A 21,685-nucleotide genomic window follows, 5' to 3' on the forward strand; every position below is an offset into this window, starting at 1 on the left:
GTTTAAGGCCAGCCTCAACAATTTAATGAGACCCTGTCTCAAAATAAAAAATAAAAAGAGTTGGGGATGTAGCTCAGTGATAGAGTTGCTTCTGGATTCAATCCCCGGTATTGAAGAAAAAATCAAATATGTAGGTGGAGTTTTATTACATTCTGACTACCGAACTAATAATGCCTAATTCTTGACACACCTCTAAATAATTAAGATGTTTAGTTATATAAATGGAAATATTTTATGAATTAATGTTGCTGGTATAGGAGAAGGCAGTAACATGGAAAACACTCTCAGTCCTCTTTTGGTAACACAGGAAAAATGATCTTAATATCTTTTGTAGCCCAAGAGGACTGGGACATAACCAGTGCAGAAAGAAATGTCTAGCACTGAATCAGCTAACTGAGAAGTGTCAGCTGAAAACAAATATGACAATGATCACACAGACATTAAGAAATGTAACTATGAGGAGGACTGCAAGTTCATAGCCAGCCTTAGCAATTTAAATATGAGATATGCATAATTACCCTTACTAGAGTTCCTGGATTTCTCATAAAACCCATAGTTGTATGTCATTTGGATGAAGGTTCTTTAATTGTTTTGGGAAAGCGTGGATGTTATATTCAACTTATCCCTTTCTAGTGTGATTGAGTTTAAGCTCCTCTCTTGACTTATTTTCCCTTAATACAGCAAAAAAAAAAAAAAAAAAAAAAAAAAAAAAACCTTCAAGGTTTGTTGATATCTAACTCTTGGTAACGGGGATTAAACCCAGGGGTGCATCCCCAGCTCTTTCTATTTCTTATTTTGAGACAGGGTCTCATTAAGTTGCTGAGGCTGGCCTTGAACTTGCAATCCTCCTGCCTCAGCTTCCCAAGGCACTGGAATTACAGGCGTGCACCACTGTACCCAAAACAGTCAAACTCTTAAAATGCTTTAAGAGTTAATGCTGGGTGTGATGGCACTGGCCTGTAATCCCAGCAATTTCTGAGGCTGAGGCTGGATGATCACAAGTTTGAGACCAGTCTCAGAAATTTATCAAGACCCTGTCTCAAAATTTAAAAATTTTTTTAAAAGGGTTGGGGATATAGCTCAGTGGTAAAGCCTCCCACCTCCTGTTTCAATCTCTAGTACCCAGTAAATAAATAAAATACTTTGATTATTAGTATTCTATAATAACCTGAAATTTTTGTAACTAAAAATTAAGACTGGTAAATACTAGTAAGAGGTAAGGAGTGGCATTTGATTAAAAGAAATAGCTTTTTTAAAAAAGTCTTTATTTATTTTTTTTATGTGGTACTGAGGATCAAACCCAGGGCCTTACATGTGCAAGGCAAGCGCTGTACCAGTGAGCCACAACCCCAGCCCAAAAGAATAGCTTCTTATTTATGTATTAGTAAGTCTACCCTTTTGCCATCATTACTATTACAGAGATCTGTTGTAGCTAAAAGTAAGCTCTTCTTACTTGAGTGACTCTTAACAAGCATTTACATGTACCTTTGGACAAATATAGCTCACAAATTGTATTTGATGTTCACAAACAAGTGCTTTAATGTATTTCTCTCAAGCTGTTATACTCAGACATTTATAATAATTCATCTTTTTGTCAGAATCATTATTAGAGGTACTGAGAAGTGAAGATCTGCAAACTAACAGTGAAGCTTTTTTATACTGTATGGGGACTATTAAATTCATTTCCGGAAATCCAAGATTTCTTAATGAAATGATCAGCAAAGGTGCTGTAGAAATATTGACAAATTTGGTAAAGCAAATAAAGGAGAACACCAAGAAATGTGAGACGTGTTTGCCTAATTCAGGCCACTTGTTAGTCCAGGTAAGTATTTTACTTGAAAAGATTGGATGTGTAAATTAGTTTTGTGCTGCCTAATAGTACTTGCCATTTCACAGAATTGCAGATAAGAAGTTCCTACAGCAGTGGAGGTCCCAGGCCTCAAGGATCAAGGGCAGTAGCCCCTGCTCCACCTCTGCCCTGGGTGATCTTGGTGCCAAATTGCCCTGTTGAGGTTACTCCGTAGCTTTTCACAAGGCAGCTCTCCATCCAGCTGGGGGACATCCATTTCTACTGCCCTGCAAAGAGAGCAGCCCTGGAAGAATGAAAAGCTGCGCTTTTCTGCAAGACAGTTGCTTCTTATAGTCAGAACTGTAACGGCAGTTTAGTGTTTTGAAGATGGGCCTGGCCTAGAAATTGTTTATGATTGTTTATGCTTGGTAGCTAATGTCATAACTCTCATATCCACAATAATAAGCAGAAATTAGTGGTATTCAGTTGTCATGGAGTATGTAGATAACATACAGCCCTGAGACTACAGAAACACAGGTAACAAAGCTGAATACTACATATTTCTTTTTCCATTTTTTCATAGTGCTAGGGATTGAACCCAGGGGTACTTTACCACTGAGCTACATCCCCAGCTATTTTTATGTTTTATTTTGAGACAGTCTGGCCAAGTTGCCAAGGTTGGTCTTGAACTCACGATCCTTCTTCCTCAACCTCCCAAGTTGCGCTGATTACAAATGTGCACTACTGCACCCAGCTAGGTGCATTTAGTATAACCAGAGCAGGAGGAAAAAAATTGTTATGTATTAGTTTTATTACTGTTTTTGTGACAGATTAAATTTCATATTTAAGTCATTTTCATCAAACCTGCTCTGGCTCTCATATTATTTTTTAGATGAGATTTTACTCTTAATAGCATTTGTGTATCAAATAATAACATCTTTGATATAATAATTCATGTGATTTGACATGTGCTTGTCAATTAACGAGAATTGATTGAGCACTGTGTATGTGCTAAGCTGTTGGAAAAGCATTAAAAATTAGATTTTAGACCCTAATTTCAAGATGCTTAAAATATGTATGACCATTATTAATTTTGAACTTCGGTTTTTCTCCATTTTGAAGATGATTGCAAAAACCTCTTTTGGTCATGAATGTTGCAAAACTCTACTAGTGGATTGTGTTTTGACCAGGAAGACTTAAGAAACATTTTTATGCTGTCAATGTTTTAATCACTTACATTTTTTTCTTACTGAAAATAATTCTGATTACATAATGTTTATAATCACATTAAAATGTAGGCAAGTATAAGAAAAAGTATAAAAATACGTGAAATATTTACCCTGAGATGCACTAACACACCTCCAATTTGGATTTTAAATATGTGCATATATATAACTTTATATAATTATTGTTTTTTATTGGAGAGCCTGTTATTTTTCATTGTTTTTGTTTTGTTTTATTTCCAATCACCCTCTTCCTCTCCTGTTTCTCATTCTTATCCATTCAGTTTCTAATGTTGTTTACACTGATGTGTTTGTTTGCTTTTAATACACACATAGGTTTTAAAAAATGGATTTTTAAAAATTTTTGGTTTTGTGCCAGGGATTGAACCCAGAGCACTTAACCACTGAGCCACATCCCCAAAACTTTTTTATTTTTTATTTTATTTATTTTTAATTTTATTTTGATGCAGGGTCTTGCTAAGTTGCTGAGGCTGGCCTCGAACTGGGAATCCTCCTGCCCTAGCCTCCTATGTCACTGGGATTACAGGCATGTGCCACCACATCCAGGGCATTCCTCATTCTTCATATAATAATACTTGGTAAAAATCTCTTGCCTCAATTCTATAAACTTATATTATTTTTTATGACTACATAACATTCTGTGATAAGGATATATCTCAAATTGTCCATCATCTCCATATTGAGATGTTATGCCATTTTAAATTTTTATGCAAGTGCTTGTGGAATTCTTGTCTAGTTGAAAAACGTCTTTCCAACCCATTTTATATATGATATCATTTTATATCACATATATGTGTGTGTGTGTGTGTGTGTGTGTGTGTGTATATCATTGAGTGCTCTTGCAATCAGAAATATATCAAATCAAGAAACAGGGCTCTGGTGTGCCAGTAAGTGTATTCCCTCTGTTCCTCTTTGCTTTTCTTTCCCTTTTCCCTGGATTTGGCATCCCGAGGTGCCAATTAGCTCAGCAGTTCAGCTCCCCCTCTCCTTTCCCTCTAGGGGATACTATAGAACCTTCTTGCTGCCTGCTGCATCCAAACCTTTCCTTTGAACCCAGTAAAGATCTGGCATGGGTGGGGCCTCTGCCTGGACCACAGTCAGCACCCCACAGCCTGTCTAATAGGAGAAAGTGGAGCCTGTTTCTGCTACCACCTGAGAACATGCTTCTGCTGTGATTGCCAAATGACATTTGGGTCTACTGTATCCCAGTGTCTTTACAGATTTGGAGAGGAAGGAAACATTGTTTTAGGCTTTGTCATTTGCAGAATCCCCTACAATGGACATTCCCTTATATTTAGTTAAAACCAAGAAGAGCCCTGGATGTGGTGGCACATGCCTGTAATCCCAGTGACACAGGAGGCTAAGGCAGGAGGATCCCCAGTTCGAGGCCAGCCTCAGCAACTTAGCAAGACCCTGCATCAAAATAAAATTTTAAAAAATTAAAAATAAAAAAGTTTTTGGGGATGTGGCTCAGTGGTTAAGTGCTCTGGGTTCAATCCCTGGCACAAAAACAAATAAATAAGCAACGCTGTTTTGTATCAAATGAATGAAAAAATGTAAGTAACATGACTTCACTAGGAAAATGGATAAAACACTCTGCTCCAGTCAATGTGTGACACTGGCTTTTCACCAGCCAGATCATGTGCAGATTCAGCCCTGGGCAGATCTGGCCACCAGTGGAAGTATTTGTTATACCAGCTTTCATGGCTCCAGATCGTGAGACATTTTTAAAAGCAAATATGTTCAATTGGGATATAAATAAATCACCTGAGATTGTAATATTAATCAAATAATGTCTGTAAGCCAGAGAGAATGAGAACATGACAAGAGCTGCCGTGTGACTGCCTGTCCTTTGCAGCTGGCTGCTGGGAGGCCTTGATAGCTTCCCCACTTTCTGGGAACCTTGTGTTTTCAAAGTTTTCATGTCTTAGCATCTGGCACAGGGCTAGAGTCATCCTGTTTCTCTAAAGCCACAGTGTTGGAGCCCACCAAACGGATGGAAAACATCTCCTGCAGCTGAACCCTGACAGTTGTGTGGAATCTGGGAAACTGGAACAAAGGGAAAAGGATGATGAATATGCAGGCAGATGTGTTTGGGGGATGCCAAGGAGGCAAAGCTGTACAGAACAGGGAGTCAGTGGGGTGAGTCACAGAAGGCAAGATTCACAGGGTACAGCCATGGGTCTCAAATGCCAGACTGCAAAATGGCCCTGGGATAGCAGGAACAGGTAGAGGTCTGTGCATGGGGAAGGCCAGATGAGATCAGAGTAGCAGAAAGATGAATGTGAATCATAAGCTGTCAGCCAATGGACATCAAAATGCTGGAAATAATGGTAGAAGAATATGTCCAGGTGACAGATTGGAGGGTTAAGATCTTAAATGCAGGAGCACCAATTACGAGGTGCTGCTGTAGTTATATTTTAGACTGATTATAACGGATATGAAAGAACCAGTGTCAAAGACTCCTTCAGAGGGAAAAATACTGAAGTGTTGATTCTGAAGGCTTTCTTTGTGCTATTTCTTATGTATATGCGTGTATATGTATACACATGCTTATATGTCACCATGAAGCTGAAACCAAGAGACATTCACTTCACAATTGTTTGTGAATGGCTGCTGTGTGCCAGGCATGCTCTGGTGGCAAGTTCTACTGTGGTCAACAAGATAGCCACCTGAAGGGGACTACTTTTTGAAACCAGATAATAGTATTCCTATGTCTCATTCTTCTGCAAAAACCATGGTACTTCCACATGATCAGTGTGCACCCAGTTCTGTACAGGGGACAGGTAATAACATTTTGAGAATAAGAAATGCCCAGGGGAACTCTGGGGCCTCTATTCGAGCTGCAAGTCAAAGCATTAGTACTCCTTCCTAGCAAAATGGGAGACCCAAGCTTGCATATAAAATCCTAAGAGTAAAGCAGGTTAAACCGTGCATGCTGGCTAATTTCAAAATACTAGAATTTAAGGAGAACTTGCTGAAACTTGAAAGAAGGAAAATATAGGGCAGTTAGCAGACAGGCCCCTAAAGGTCATCAGGAAATTATAACACCCAGGAAGGTGACACAGACAGAAATAGGCGTTTGTCAATGTTGAGCTAGAATGGATTATCAGGAGGTATAGGGTTCTTCTTTGACCTTTAAAGGCCAACAGTGTGGAAGGCCTAATACAAGAGCTGGACTTATCTGCCTCAGGGAGCCTGACCTCCATCCCGCCTCCTTCCTGGGATATCATAAACACAGCCCAGCCCAAGTTCTCCTGGTGTCTCATTTGTCCTCCATTGAGAACAATGTGTTCTTGAGAACAACGTGTGCAAAGTTGCTTTGCTGTAATCAAAAATCCCAACATACTTGCATTTACAGCTAGGCAATTTTGGGTTTACAATGTAACTACTAAAACTAGACTGATGCTAGGCGGGTGGCAGTGGGGGCATAATCCCATGGACTCAAGAGCCTGAGGCAGGAGAATCACAAGTTCAAGGCCAGTCTCTGCAATTTAGTAGAGACCCTTTCGCAAAATAAAAAAAATTAAAAGGGGCTGGGGATGTGGCTCAGTGGTTAAGCACCCCTAGGTTCAACCCTGGTACCTAACAAATAATAATAATACCAGACTGACTTGAATTTATATTCCTATTTTTTTAATTAATTAGTATTTCCAGCCCTCCCCCCACCACCATATACCCCTTCATAGATGACTCATTTGATTTGGTGAAATTGTTTTTGTTTTTTTTCTTTGCAGTGCTGGGAATGGAATCCAGGGCCCATGCACAATAGGCAAATGCTCTACCACTAAGCCATACCCTTAGCTCAGCTCATTGGAATGTAATCTGTAGAGAAAGGTGTACTTCTCCTGCTTTGAACATTAGACCTGTTCTGTAGCACCCCAGGTTGCATGGTTTGCTTTGTCTTCCCTCCCCCACCTGTTCTGTGTCTTTGGCCTGTAAGCCTGAGGGCTCCTCCCAAGACTCCCCCAATTCAGATTCTTTCCCTCCCTCACCTGCTACCCCATGGTATCATGTCCTTCCTTTTTCTAAGGGGAATCTCCAGAACTCCATTGTTGTCTGACTCCTTTTTAACTTTTATTTTGAACTAAGTATAAATTCACAAGAAGCTCTAAAACAGCACAGTGAGGTCCTATGTACCCATCACCCGCTTCTCCCAATGGCAACATCTTACATAACTTCAGAATGTTGTAATCAGGAAATTGGGATGAATATAATACAGTTAACAAGAGTACTGTGTCTAGCTTATTTTTCTTAGCATATTGTTGCTGAAATTAGGTGAAATTTTTCTTTTGGCTATAGCCTATAATAATTAAGTTAATATAATACTTTCATATGCATATATCATTTTTATGTAAATTTTTTATTTATATATGACAACAGAATGCATTACAATTATTACACATATAGAGCACAATTTTTCATATCTCTGGTCATATACATAGTAAATTCACACCAATTTGTGTCTTTATACATGTACTTTGGATAGTAATGATCCTCACATTTCACCATCATTTCTAACCCCATGCCCCCTCCCTACCCCTCCAACCCCTCTGTTCTACCTAGAATTCGTCTATTCCTCCCACATGTGCATATATCTTAACAAACTGTAACAAATGCTTAGAAACTGTTGGTACCCATGGTTTCATGTGTAGAGCAGCATCTCATCATTGGTTTCTTTTATCTCAGCCAGAACTGTACTAATCATATGTGAGACAATATGAAACTTCTTGGGTTACCACATAGGCTCTGATTTGGGCATATATGTGGTCTCAGTTAGGCACAAATCCAAAAAATGAATGTGCTTTTATTAATAGAGGGAGATGGTTTAGCTGAGGTTGGAAAATGGTGTGGCTTTGGTTTTAAATCATTTGACACTGTTTGTGGTCTCTGGCGGCTGTATTTATTCTTTCACATCATCAGTGGGAAGTGAACCATTTTGCAGTTGGCAGCTGAGATAAAGCTCCAGGGATTTGGGTTATGGATATTCCAGATCATTGAGAAATAAAATAAATGTGTTTCGAGACAAATGCCAGATAGAGCAGGGGAGGCAGTGGACAAGGAGAAGCCCAGGCCACCAGCCTACCTGGAAAGGGGTAGAATTTCTGAGCCCCAGTTTCCTCATCTCGAAAATAGGGCACGTTACGGCTCAGGGGATTGTTTTAAGGAGCGAATGAAGTGAAGCTCATGAGATAGGCCAGGAAGTAGCTGCTCAGATCCTTTGCATAAATATCATTTGATATATAAAACTGAATCTTGATCCTAAATTAGGTTGAGGAAGCATGGTAACTTCCAGACAATGAATGGTACAATTTCCAAGTGTTTTATGTCCCAAAGATTTCTTTGAAAACTTTTTTTAAAATGGGGAAACTTCTGATGCACCTAAAATGAGAGTTTCATGGTGGGTTCTTGGAGAAGGAGCTGATCACCTTCTGGGGGGGAATCCAGTGAGTTCCCAGGGGACTGAGGACTCTGGGGGAGGACAAGAAAGAGAGAGGGCCATCCCCCTCTGGAAATGGGCAGTCTGTGGAAACTCAGGTCTACAAGCAGCCTTCTCCACCTTACACCCTCCCCCACTGCAGCAGAGAATATAGGAGTGTTATGACCTAGTCAGGGTCTCCATAGTTTAAGACAAAGTTTACTGGTATTTGCTAAGGTTATTCAAGGCCCTGGGTTAGATCCCCAGCTAATAGTTGAAAACATATTTTGAAGTTGGTAAGTACTGACAATTAACTTGGAAAAATAGAAGCTAAATCTTTTGGGTTCAATTTTACTGTATTGAAATGCTGGGATTTTTTGTTTGTTTGTTTGGTACCAGGGATTGAATCTAGGGGTGCTTAACCACCGAGCTAGGTCCCCAGCCCTTTTTATTTTTTATTTTGAGATAAGATCTCACTAAGATTCTTAGGGCCTCACTAAGTTGCTAAAGCTGACCTTGAACTTGTGATCCTCCTGTCTCAGCCTCCCAGGTAGCTGGGATTACAGACATGCACCATCAGGTCCAGTCTTCTCTTTTTTCTTCTTCCCACTGGTTGCCTTCCAATTCCATATGTCTGTCCCACACTGTTGCAGATTACAAGATGGGAAAAATAAGAATGAAAGCTTATATTTTGTAATTTGCTATTTTCATACTTTCTTAGTGAAATGACAGTTAAGGTTGACAGTTGCTCCAGTAAGTCATTAAAAAGTTAAACAAGTATCTATGTATACATGTAACTTGGGCTTTTTTTAAAAAAAGAAAGGATTTTGAGATGATTTTAAAAAATATGTACAGAGCTAGGGTTGTGGCTCAGCAGTAGAGCGCTCGCCTCGCACATGCAAGACCATGGGTTCGATCCTCAGCACCACATAAAAAAACAAATAAGTGAAATAAAGGTATTGTGTCCAACTACAACTAAAAAATAAAATATTAAAAAATATATTCATAACCCACTTGAATCAAAGTGTGAAATATGATATATCAAGAAATTTGTAATGGTTTGAACAACCAACAATAAAATATATATATATATATATATATATATATATATATATATATATNCACACTGCTCTCCAGAGTGCTGTACTAGTTTGCAGTTCCACCAACAATTGTACATATATATATATATATATGTACAATTGTTGGTGGAACTGCAAACTAGTACAGCACTCTGGAGAGCAGTGTGGAGAGTTCTCAAAAAAACTAGGAATGAAACCACCACATGGTCCAGATATCCCATTCCTTGGTATTTTTCCAAAAGATCAAAAATTAGAATACTGTAACAATATAGCCACCTCAATGTTTATAGCAGCACAATTCACAATAGCTAGATTATGGAATCAATCAATGCCAATAGATGAATGGATTAAGAAATTGTGATGTGTCTTATCACATCTTATATATACATATATATCACAATTTTAATACATATGTATATATACATAATATATGCCATAATTTTATCTTTTAGAGCTGAGTAGATATCTATATATATGATGTATGATGTGTATATAATGTATATATTATGTATCTATGTATATGTGCACATATATTACATACGTACATACATGTACATTACATATTTATATATAAAAATATATACATGGAGAGAGAGAGAGAGATCCACTCCTCTGTAAAAAAAGAATGAAATCATGGCATTTGCCAGTAAGTGGTTGGAAATGGAGAATATCGTGCTAAGTGCAAAAAGCTAGACTCAGAAACTTAAAGGTTGAACATTTCTCTCATATGCAGAAGCTAGAGTAAAATAAAGGAAAGGGGGAGGGAAGGATAGGATAACATAAAGGGAAGATCAGTATTGTAGAAAAGGGGATCAAGAAGCAGAGTGGTAGGATGGATAAGAGTTCTTAAAAATCATTTTATGTGCATATATAAGTATACAATAAGGAAGTTCACCTTTATGCATAGGTAGAAAGAACCAATCAAATATAAAATGAAAGGAAGTCTAATAGTGGAAGGAGAATGAGAGAGGGGAGGAGGAAAGGGGAAAAGAGGGGACGGGAAAAGGGGGATCATGGACTGAAATCGATTTCTATGCAGGTGTGAGTTTATCGGGATGAACTCAGCCACTATGTATATCTATAAAGCTCTAATTTTAAAAAAGATTATGTACAATAAAAAAGATAAATATATATCAAAGTACAATTTGAAACAACATAAATTAGGATAGAAACTCGCCTTCACCATACCATGCTATTTAGCTAGACTCTCTTCCCACCCACCCTTCTCTGGGTCTGAACAATCAACACGCCATCCCCCCCCCTGGTATTGAGAGTAGCGGCTCACAGAGATTGAGGCAGTTCTCACAGTGGGGACCTGCATAGCTGCATCTGCCTGGTGGCCTCTTCCAGGACCTTCTACCTCAGGGATTTTAGCTCTGTGTCACCCAGGCCTTTGATAATCCTCTGCATTTTCTTGCCAGAGGCTTCTTAAAGGGAAAAACCTCCCGACCCCTCTCCTTTCCAGCTTCCCTCTCTGTTCCTCTCCTCCTTCCCCTTCTCCTTCTATGTTTCATCCAGCCAGGCAGCACCTGAACAGAAAGAGCTTTTCATGGGCACATTTTATTGTCCTGAGTAGAAAGAGGAATTAGAGATGGTTTATACACTGGAGGAATTCACCACGGGAGAGGGGTGCAGGGGCAAGTGATTATGACTCTGTGGTGAGGCTCTAGAGGCATGAAGAGGCATTGACAGAACCACTGGACAGTCTTCATGGAGGACAAGTGAGCCTGAGCTGGGTCCTGGAAAATGAGCAGGAGATTGCCCGTGGGGGGAGCAGGGAAGGGTTAGTCCAGGAGGGCATTCCAAGTGGAAGAAGGGGTCTATTCAAAGGTGTGGAATCATGATGTTTTATGGTGCAGAGTCTGAAAAAATGGCTGCGTGATGAGGAAAAGAGGTGCAGGAAGTGAGCTCCAAGGACATCTCAGAGGAGTGGACTATGCTTTATAAAGTGAATATGGATGTTGCCCACTAGACCCTGGACATCTTCCCAAAAGGGAAGGTTGGGTTTTGAGAAGTCCCCTCAGGCATCAGTGAACGCTGTGGGAAGATGAGCCAGATGGGAAGAGACTGTGGAAGGACCTGGTTCAGGGGACTGTGGAGTGTGGGTAAGAGATGAAGCCATGGTGACCTGGTGAGGGGGAGAAGAGGTAGAACAGGTGACCAGTCATGTGTGGAAAGGGAAAGGAGCAGGGGAGTTTCAGAGCCTATTTGATTGAGATGAAGAGGGAATAAATCCACAGGGAACCACTCCCCCTCCACAAAATCCATTTTCTTTCATCCAATATTTTTTAATTACTCTGCTCCTTTAAAATCATCTTACAGTCAGTCTGCTTAATTCATGGTTTCCTCATATCCTAACCTTGCTATTGGTACCCAGTCTTTCCTTTGTAGATAAATGTTCATGACAGGCACTAGTCTCCATCCTGGGGACATAGTGATGGGAAGAGAAACAAGGTATATGCCCCCACGAAAGCCTCTAATCCACAGGAGTAGACAGACAGGAAGACATAACATTAAATAGAGTTTGCCGGGGAGTTTATGGTATGAGATAAAGTTTGAGGGGTTGGTAAGAACCAGATCATGTATGTCCTTATAGACCATGGGCAGGGCACTGAACCTTATCCTAGGAGCAACGGCGAAAAACCAGCAGGGCCTATGGTGACTAAGGCAACAAGACAGGATTATGGGACTTTTGAGATTTTAGCAGCTAAGTTGATCGTGGTGTTGTAGATTGAGATATTATAAGGTAGTGTGTGGTACAAGTTTCACACATATATTTTCTACTAGCCCCATATGGACAAATTTGGAAATATTCAGTGTATCAATTATGTGTTGTGCACATAACATGATTGATATGTGTAGCAAATGGGTAGGGATTTAAGCCAAGATGATATATGACATATTGATCTGAGCCATTTATAAAAGGTAGTACATTGGGGCCCAAGAACCTTGAGCTGTCTTAACTTTTTCTAATGAGGTGAGAAGGATTGAGAGGGGGAAAAAAATTTAGGTTGAAACAAGAAAATAAAAGTTCCTAGGAAAACTGTGATTCCTTCTGCTAACAACATCCCTTGCCAGAGGTTAGATGAGGGGGGCAAGAAGATGACTGTGGATCCAAATGCCCATCTTCTAAGCCCTGGGAACCAGGGAAAAGAAACTTCATGTGCACATGAGTGGAACGGGTTCCCCATGGTGTCTGCATGTACCAGTTCAGGTCTGGATTCACTTGGGCATCTGTGTTCTTTGGTCTCTGTTGAGGAAAGTGTGAGTCATTCTTTGGATTGAGATAAACCAGTAGTGCCCAAGGGCCTGAGCTGTCTCAGAACAGGTAGAGTCTAGTCAGATGATGGGAATTTTCCATTTTATGGCAGCAATGGCCTGGGATTCCTAGAACAGTTTATTAGTCTTCACAAAAGACCTAATCCTTAGCTTAGAAGACTGTATTGTAGATTCCTGGTCAGATCAAATACTTGTATAGTTTAGTTCCCTGACAATGTTTGTGATCCTGTACCTTTCAAGGAAGAATTGACTAAGTCATGTATAATTGAATCACTACATTGAGATATTTTTAAATTGTTCTCAACATAGTTATATTTTAACTTACAAAATCTTTTTGTTATGATATAAGGATGCTTTATATTTACCTAATGCTTTCTAGTATATGAATACATTGTCACATCTTTTCTATTTGCTACATACAACCACTCTGAAAGTGAGCAGAATAGTAATCCTGTTTTTATAGATATGAAAATGGGGAAGTGGAAAAATGAGTGTCTGTCCCACATAACTTGAAGGAGATTTGGAACTGAATCCTGTTAGTTGACTCTAAAGCCAGTGTTCTCTCTTCTGCATCCTGAGTGAGAAGTTCCTCAATTAAGGTGGGGGTGAGCCTATGATATATGCACACCATTAGGTAATGGGCTCTAGCAGTGCCATTACATATCTCATCTCATTGAATCCTCACAACTAGGAAAACTGTGATTCCTTCTGCTAACAACAGGGCAGTTATCACCATGTCCACTTTATTGATGAGAAAAATTTGTTTTGGAAGGTTAAGTAACTAATCCAGGCTTGAAAATGGTGGCACTGATTTGACTTTCTTCACTAATAGCTTGCCTGTACCATCCCTCAAGGAAAGATCACACCACATATGAAAATTATTAGATAACAGCAACACCAATTTTCAGATTTACTAAATTGTTCTCTACTCTTAGACAAAGGAAAACACAGTTTTTCTTAAATTGTTCTACAAAATAAGACCAATTTGCAAAAATCTCAATACTTAGAAGAAAATAAGTCTGATAGTCTTAAATATTCTTCGGTCACATCATCTTCGATGGTATTTATAAGAACAATAGAGCAAGAAATTTCTGTGGAACTGATATGGCTGTCACAGGATCAATTGAAGATCTTGTGGCTATTAACCCAGATAGTGATTTGCTTCACCCTGATTTTTGTTATGCTAATTCCCTATTCCATTCTCTTTTTTCTGTTTAATTTTTTAGACTTTATTTCTTGTATCAATAGGTTAAGAAAGTGAAATTTTCCCAGGTACTGATTTATAGATACTATTTATAAGTAGAATCAAAAAGTTCAGTTTCACAAACAGTAGCATTCAGTGATCTCTTTAAATGCAATTTTAATCCTTATTTTAAGCTAAGGGCAATAATTTAATGCAATAAGCTAAATTCACACAAAACCTCTTAACTCTGAACTACAAAAGTGGTTTTTGTAGCTACATGTGGTTTTAGTCAACTACGTATTTCCACAAGTACTTATATATATGTTAAAAAAATACTACCCCAAATGCTTATCCTACCATTAGCTCATTAAACATTGTCATTCCTGCTACTGAAAGTAAATTATCAGGAAAATGAGTTCTAAAACTTAAAAAGTAACCTAAGTCCCAAAAGGTTTTAAATCAAAAAAGTCTTTCAACATGGAAGAATCAACATGAAACTTTAAGTTTCTAGAAAAATAAAAATAAAAAATCACTATTTAGAAAATATTAAAACAAATTATCATTTAAGACACATAAACATTCTTACAAAAACTTGTAGTTTCAAATATCATCTCCTTAAAAGAAAAACCAGTTCACTATCTTTAATAACATCTCAGACTACTGTTGTCTAAAAACTTCAGAATATGTATGTAAGGCATATGTCTCAGCAGTCATAGTCAAAATGACATTTAGATTTCATATATTAAACAGCTATAGTATAGCTTATAATGGCACAAATATACGTAACAAATACTACTTCATCCTTTAGATAGTCAAAAGTCAGAAGGAACCACATAATTTGTAAGGTACTTTAACTACATGTAGTCATTAAAACTCAGTAAGTAATTCAAGTGTGGTCATGTAAAGGCAGGCAATTAAAGGCTCAAGGATCACTCTAAAATCAAAGACATGAAATTAAAGGCTGAAAACTTTGTTTCTCCATCTTTCATTTACATGCCTAGATAGTAGGATATTACTGTACAAAATACACAATTATTATGTATGATTTCCACAGAAGATAATGAAATTCCATGAAGTACAAAAATTATCAAGATCTGTAGTTTGCTTCATCAAATGCTTTTCTAGCTTGTTTCAATGCTTAATTCATGGTAAGCAAGTCTTTAACCCTAGTGAACTTCCTTGGGTCCTTCTGAATCAAGAAGACGATATCTTCAACTTGTACTCGACCTTGTCTTCCAATTGACATTGCCTTGTGAGTCATTTCAGTGATGAACTCTATTACAAGGTCTTCAAGAATATCCACTGACTCAGTGTAAGGATTCTGGTCATCCCCAGAAAAAAAATATCTTTCAGTCTGTCTACCTTCTGTACCTCCCCCAATTTCTTCATGTTCCTCCTCAAACATCCGGTCTTTTTCCTCATTGACCATCCCTCTAGCCCACCAGCCCACAGCCTATTATTCCATTCTTTACCTTTGAACCCAATTAGGCTTGCTTTGTTTTTATTTCATGCTATTGTGCCTAGACCCATATTCTCTAATGGGAGAATCATAACAGGGACTTGGTTTACCTAATGATTGATACAATGTAATTTATGGAGTGGATTGTGCCTTGTTAGATAATTAGCATGGCTATATTTTCCAGTTTTAAAAAATGGCACAGCCACCTGGCATACGTCTGTAATCCCAGTAACTCAGGAGGTTGAGGCAGGAGAATCTCAACTTAAAGGCCAGCCTCACAAAGTTTCAAGAGGCCCTAAACAACTTAGAGAGATCCTGTTTCAAAATAAACTAAAAAATAAAAAAGGACTGGGGATGTGGCTCAGTGCTAAGTGTTCTTGGGTTCAATCCCCACTACAAAAAAAATAAAATAAAAAATAGTGCAAACATGCTTTTATCCTAGGCAACTGCTACATTGAGAAACTTGGTTGATTCACCGCTAGCAAGAAGTAAGTTCTTGAGCATCAGCACCCTTCCCCAGCTCTGCACAGTGATGGAGCGGTACATGGATGACAAGGACGTCTGTACCAATATTGCCAGAATATTCAGGTAGGTAGACTAAGAGAATGAAGTAGCCTTACAAAAATGCTAATGCTTGGGTTTCGTATTATTTGCAATGTTTGAGTGTGTGACTGTCAGGGAATTCTTTTTTGTCTTTTTTTGCTTTTTATTTCCCCTAGCAGAAAAAGTAAATCTGGTGGGTCCAAATTTAGAATACATGATTTATGGATTCTGTTTCCTGTGTGATTGTCTTGCCACTCTGTATTCGCTAAATGTAGGTCATTTTAGTTCTTTGGTGAATTGTGAGCTATCCCTAATGTTCTTGTTTATTTCTGTGTACCACGATAGATGGCGAACTTCCTAGTATACCTGGAAATAATATTTCACAGTTCATCTGTTACAAGTGTGATCTGATTTTGTATTTTATTCCAATGGTTTGAACTTTGGTTCACACATCCACTAATCATGTCTGTACTTTACTCCAGACAGGATGGTCATTTATATCCAGGTTGTCTCAAAACAAGATGTTGTTGAATTTCAGAGCTGTCTTTAAATTACGTATTTGTATTTTTTCCCTTACTTTTATTTGCCAGCATTTTAATATAATGATTTTTCTCAAGAAACCTGGTACTATCTTTAACTATTAAATTTCCTGAAGACCAGATTGGTAATTGACCCCAGTATGAGGCTATTGAGTCCAGATTTTATTTCTTTCCTGAACTTTGTTCTGGATCTTTAATTACTCCCATTTTGAAGCATTGTAAAATTGCAAAGAGTTTATGTTTTGTGGATGGTGGCATATAGGGAGTCCAAGTTAATTTTTTTTTCCATGTGGATGGATGGTCTGTTGTCCAGCATCTTTTTGAATATGCTGTCCTTTTCTCATGGATTTTCAGTCATTTATATGTTTCCAAATTACTGCAGGTCTGTTTCTGGGCATTCTATTTGGTCCATCCTCAGACCAGTAAGTGCTACATTGCTTTTACTATTATAGATTTAATTTGAATCTTGCTAAAAGATGAATCTCTCACTTTTTTTCTTTTAAGATCCAGACTCGTTCTTTTTTCTTCCTTATGAACTGAGAAAATCAGTAAGTCTATGATAAGAACTTTAGGATATTTTTTCTTTTATTTGAACCCAGGGATTCTCTACCACTGAGCTACATCTCCAGCCCTTTTTATTATTTTTATTTTAAGACAGGGTCTCTTATTTTAAGACAGTTGCTGAGGCTGGGCGACTTATAATCCTCCTGCCTCAGTCTCTTTGATAGTGGGGTAATAGGCCTGAGCCACCACAGCAGGTTTTCCTGACTTTAAATGAATTATTTTTATGGTCTCACCAGTGAAAAATGATGTTTCTTGTAGATTTTTATAGATACTTTTAAGAAAGTTCTGGAAAGATTCTTTCTCATTAAGCAAGGTTTTTTCAAATGCTTGCCCTGATTCTATTTTGGATACATAGATTTACTTTTTTCAATCTATTAATCTAGTAAATTACATTAAGATTTTCTCATATTAGTAGGCCATCATATATTGATGGGTCTGGTTAACTAATGTTTTAATCAGAGATTTTTCATCTCTGGTCATGAGTCAAGTTGATCTTTTCTTTTCCTTTCCTACATTATTGTTTGTTTTTGGTGTCAAGTTTATACCTGCCTCATAATGGGAAGTATTCCAATTTCTCTTTTCTAGAAGAATTTATGAAAATTAAGCTTATTTATGTATTTGTACCAGGGATTGAACCAGGGGTGCTTAACCACTGAGCTATATCCCCATCCAGGCCTTGCTAAATTGTGAGGCTGGCTTTGAATTTATAATCCTTCTGCCTCGGTCTCCCAAGCCATTGGGATTATAGGCATGCACCACCATGCCCCTTTAAATTTATCTATTTTTTGAAAAGCACGTACAGACTAGAGGCATGTGCCACTGCAGCTGGCTAATTCAGTTTCTGCATATCTAGTGATATTTTTATTTCTCCTTGGCTCAGTTTAAAAAGTCATATTTTTTAGCATGGCATGGTAGCACATGCCTGTAATCCCAGCAACTCAGGAGGCTGAGGCAGGAGAATTATAGTTCAAGGACAGCCTGAACAACTTAGCAAGACTCTGTCTCAAAATAAATAGGGATGGGGATGTAGTTCAATGGCAGAGTGCCCATGGGTCCAATCCTCAGTATCAAAATAAATAAATAGTTAAAATTTTATAGGATTTTGTACAATTTTCTAAGTTTTCAAACAATATAGAGTTCAAAAATACTCTACTTATCATCATTTTAGTATCTGTTGCATCTTTCATTTACTTTACATATTTGATACTTGGATACTTAGTACATGATAGGCAATACTTTAAAAGAATTTTCCAAATACTAATTCATTTTATCCTTACATCAACTTGGTTTTTTGTTTGTTTGTTTCTATTTTTGGTACTAAGAATTGAACCTAGGGTCACTTTAGCACTGAGCTACATCTTTAATCCTTTAATTTTTTTTAAAATTTTGAGACAGGGTCTTCCTAAGTTGTTAAGGATTTTGCTAAATTTCTTTTTTTTTTTAATTTACTTTATTATTTTTAGTAGCTTCCATTCAAATAACAAATATATATCCTATTTTTTAATTTTTAAATTGATTTTAAAAAATAAATAACAGCAGAATGCATTACAATTCTTATTACACATATACAGCACAATTTTCATATCTCTTGTTGTATATAAAGTATGTTGAGTTCAATTCGTGTCTTCATACATGTACTTTGGATAATGATGTCCATCACATTCCACCATCATTGTTAACCCTCTGCCCACTCCCTTCCCCTCCCACCCCTCTGCCCTACCTAGAGTTCATCTATTCCTCCCATGCTCCCTCTCTCTACCACACTACGAATCAGCCTCCTTATATCAGAGAAAACATTTAGCATTGGTTTGTTGGGACTGGCTAACTTAATTTAGCATTATCTTCTCCAATGCCATCCATTTACCTGAAAGTGCCATGATTTTATTCTCTTTTATTGCTGAGTAATATTCCATTGTGTATATGTCACATTTTTTTTATCCACTCATCCACTGAAGGGCATCTAGGTTGGTTCCACAGTGGATCTTGCTAAATTTCTAAATTTCCTATGAATCTTCTGTCTCAGCCTCCACAGTCACTGGAATGACAGGCATTGCCTCTGCACCTGGCCTTATATCAACTTTTTAAGATAGGTTCCATTATAAGCAGGTGTTTTGGGGTAGGCCTGTAATTCTGGCTGTTGGGGAGACTGCAGCAGGAGGATTTCAAGTTTGAGGCCCGGCTGTGCAAATTTGTACATCCCTGTCTCAGAACAAACTAAAAAAGAGCTGGGGGTGCAGCTCAATGGTAGAGTACTTGCCTAGCATGCGTGAGGTCCTGGTTCAATTCCAGGACTGGAGCAGAGGATAGATAAGATATTGCTGTCTTCATTTGACAGATGAGGAAACTGAGGCACAGAAAAGATCAGTAGTTTTCCTAAAATCACACAGTGAGTTGTAGGACAACAAATCAAACAGGTTATTCTGGCTCTAGAATTCATACTTTTAACAAATATGTTATACTGCTCTTCATTTTTAATACTGATTTTATTTCTAATTTTGATTAATATTTATCTTTTTTCTTGATAAGTCTTGCCAAAAGTTTGTCCGTTTTATTAGTTTTTACAGAAAATCAGTAGATTTATTGATCCATTTATTGTTTGTTTGTTTTCTATCTTATTCCTTCAGCTCTTATCCTTATTAATCCCTTTCTTCTAACTTCTATGGGTATATTTTTCTTCTGTATTAAAAACTTTTAGTCTTTTTAGTCTTCTTATCCTTTGAACACGGCTTTAGCTACATTCTACAAATTTTGACTTGTAATATTTTTGTTATTATTCAGATATATTTTTAGGTATTCTTATTTCTTTGATCCATTAGTTATATGTTTCTAAAAATATTTTTTAAATATATTTTGAAAATTGCTTTGTAACTTAAGTGTACTATGATCAGAGAGTATTATTAAGATACTAGTTCTCTGAAAATTTACTGAGATTTGTTTATAGCCTGCTACATGGTCAAATTTTGAAAGTATGACTGACATTGTTCTATTGATCTATCAATTAGTAAGAAATTTATGAACATCTCCCAATTTGATGTGGGTTTGTTGGTATTGCCTTGTGGATTTTGTTTGCTCACTTGCTTGCTGTAGAAATTTTAAAGCCATTTTAAAGATCTTTTACCTTAAGGTCTACTTTTCCTGATAGCAGAGCACTACTAGCCTGGTATATTAGAGCAGTTGTACATTGCTCATGTAGATGTGTTACAGTCTTCAGTCTTCTTCTGTTTTTCAAAGGACCTTTTTATTTGTTTGTTTATTTGTTTGATTATTTATTTATTTTTTAATTTCCTTGCTCCATATCCCCAGAATATAGAGTGGACATCAAGTCTCTTTACAGCTTCTCTAGGCTGGTGCGTGGAGTATTTGTAGACTCCTTTTAATGAACTGGGTAACTGTGAAGGGCTAAGGTTAATGTGATATTATGTCTTCCTGAATTTTATAGGAAAACATTTAATTTTTATTTTCCCATTTGGCATTTCTGCAGCAAACTAACTACTTATCGTGATAGCTGTGCAGCCTTGGCCAACTATTCCAGATGTTATGCCTTATTTTTGAATCTGATAAACAAATACCAGAATAAGCAGGTCAGTTCTTCATGCATTTGATTCTTCAGTGTCTTCTGTGTTTTTGTACTGTCATATTTGTGTATGCCCATGTTGAATGACTTTGTGTTTTGAATATATAGATTCCTATTAGAAGCTTCCATTAGATGTATAATGTACTGCCCTAGGAGGCAGTGAGCTACCTCCAGGCATTAAAGAAGGAATAATTTGAGGCAGAAAATGTCTCAATGGGATATAGTTCAAGGGGACTCCTGGCTTATGGAGGAGGTGGGGTGGACTACAGGAGTGTTGGTCCTCCCAATGACCTATAGACGACCTACATGACAGTCATCTTGCACTAGCTATTTCAGTAGGAAGCTCAGTAGGCTCCATCCCAGGCCTGTGGAGTCAGAGGGGTGGAATTAGACCTGTCCACCTGCAGGTCTAAACAAAGATCATGACAACTTCTGATGCAAATTAAAGTTTGGGATCCCTCTATACTGGCTGTCCCTGGAAGATTCTTATAGTTCTTAAATTCTCTAATTTTTTTGACTGTGTTGTATTTAGAAGATGGAATTTCTAGGTAAAGGATATAAATGAGATAATTTAGGGTGTTAATTTGGATAAATAAATCTAATTTTAAAGATAAAAAATAAATAAATAAATGTAACTACTTCCAAACATCTTTACCAAGCAAATAAAATTGATGTGACTGATGACCCCCCCCCAAAAAAATAATAATAATTTAGGGTGTTGTTTTTGTTTGGGGTTATTTATTTATTTATTTTTGTAGTACTGGGGATTGAACCTAGGGGATGTGGCTTAGTGGTTAAGCACCCTGTGTTTAATCTCCAGTACCAAAAAAAATAAATTAAAGGTGATAAAATCTTGGTTAAAGTGCCAGTAAGTTTTTTTTTTAAAAAAAAAACTGATTTACAAATATGCACTTGAATTTGAATTCTGGATATTTGGCTTACCAATGCCTATACCTATATATTTTTTATTTTCTACAAATTACATACTTTGGAAGATTTCAAGGCATAGTAAT

At 37.5% G+C, this 21,685-nt stretch overlaps 2 protein-coding genes across 9 annotated transcripts in view; one reads left to right on the plus strand and one right to left on the minus strand.

The window, feature by feature from the left end:
• Armc2 (armadillo repeat containing 2) overlaps positions 1-21,685 on the plus strand; it is a 106,035-nt gene that overhangs the window by 57,327 nt on the left and 27,023 nt on the right. For all 8 annotated transcript variants that reach the window (XM_015499971.2, XM_048785649.1, XM_048785459.1 and 5 more), the window contains 3 exons: positions 1,599-1,822; positions 15,895-16,040; positions 20,580-20,679. In XM_015499971.2, coding sequence (XP_015355457.1) covers positions 1,599-1,822; positions 15,895-16,040; positions 20,580-20,679 — 470 coding nt within the window. The remainder of the gene's footprint in view (positions 1-1,598; positions 1,823-15,894; positions 16,041-20,579; positions 20,680-21,685) is intronic.
• Positions 10,135-15,700, minus strand: LOC125611277 (transcription initiation factor TFIID subunit 13-like). Its single transcript, XM_048785694.1, has one exon. It carries the CDS (start codon positions 15,420-15,422, stop codon positions 15,132-15,134), a length of 291 nt encoding a protein of 96 aa, XP_048641651.1. The 5' UTR covers positions 15,423-15,700; the 3' UTR covers positions 10,135-15,131.

Source organism: Marmota marmota, unplaced genomic scaffold (genome assembly GCF_001458135.2).
Source record: "Marmota marmota marmota unplaced genomic scaffold, marMar, whole genome shotgun sequence".
Lineage (NCBI taxonomy): Eukaryota > Metazoa > Chordata > Mammalia > Rodentia > Sciuridae > Marmota > Marmota marmota.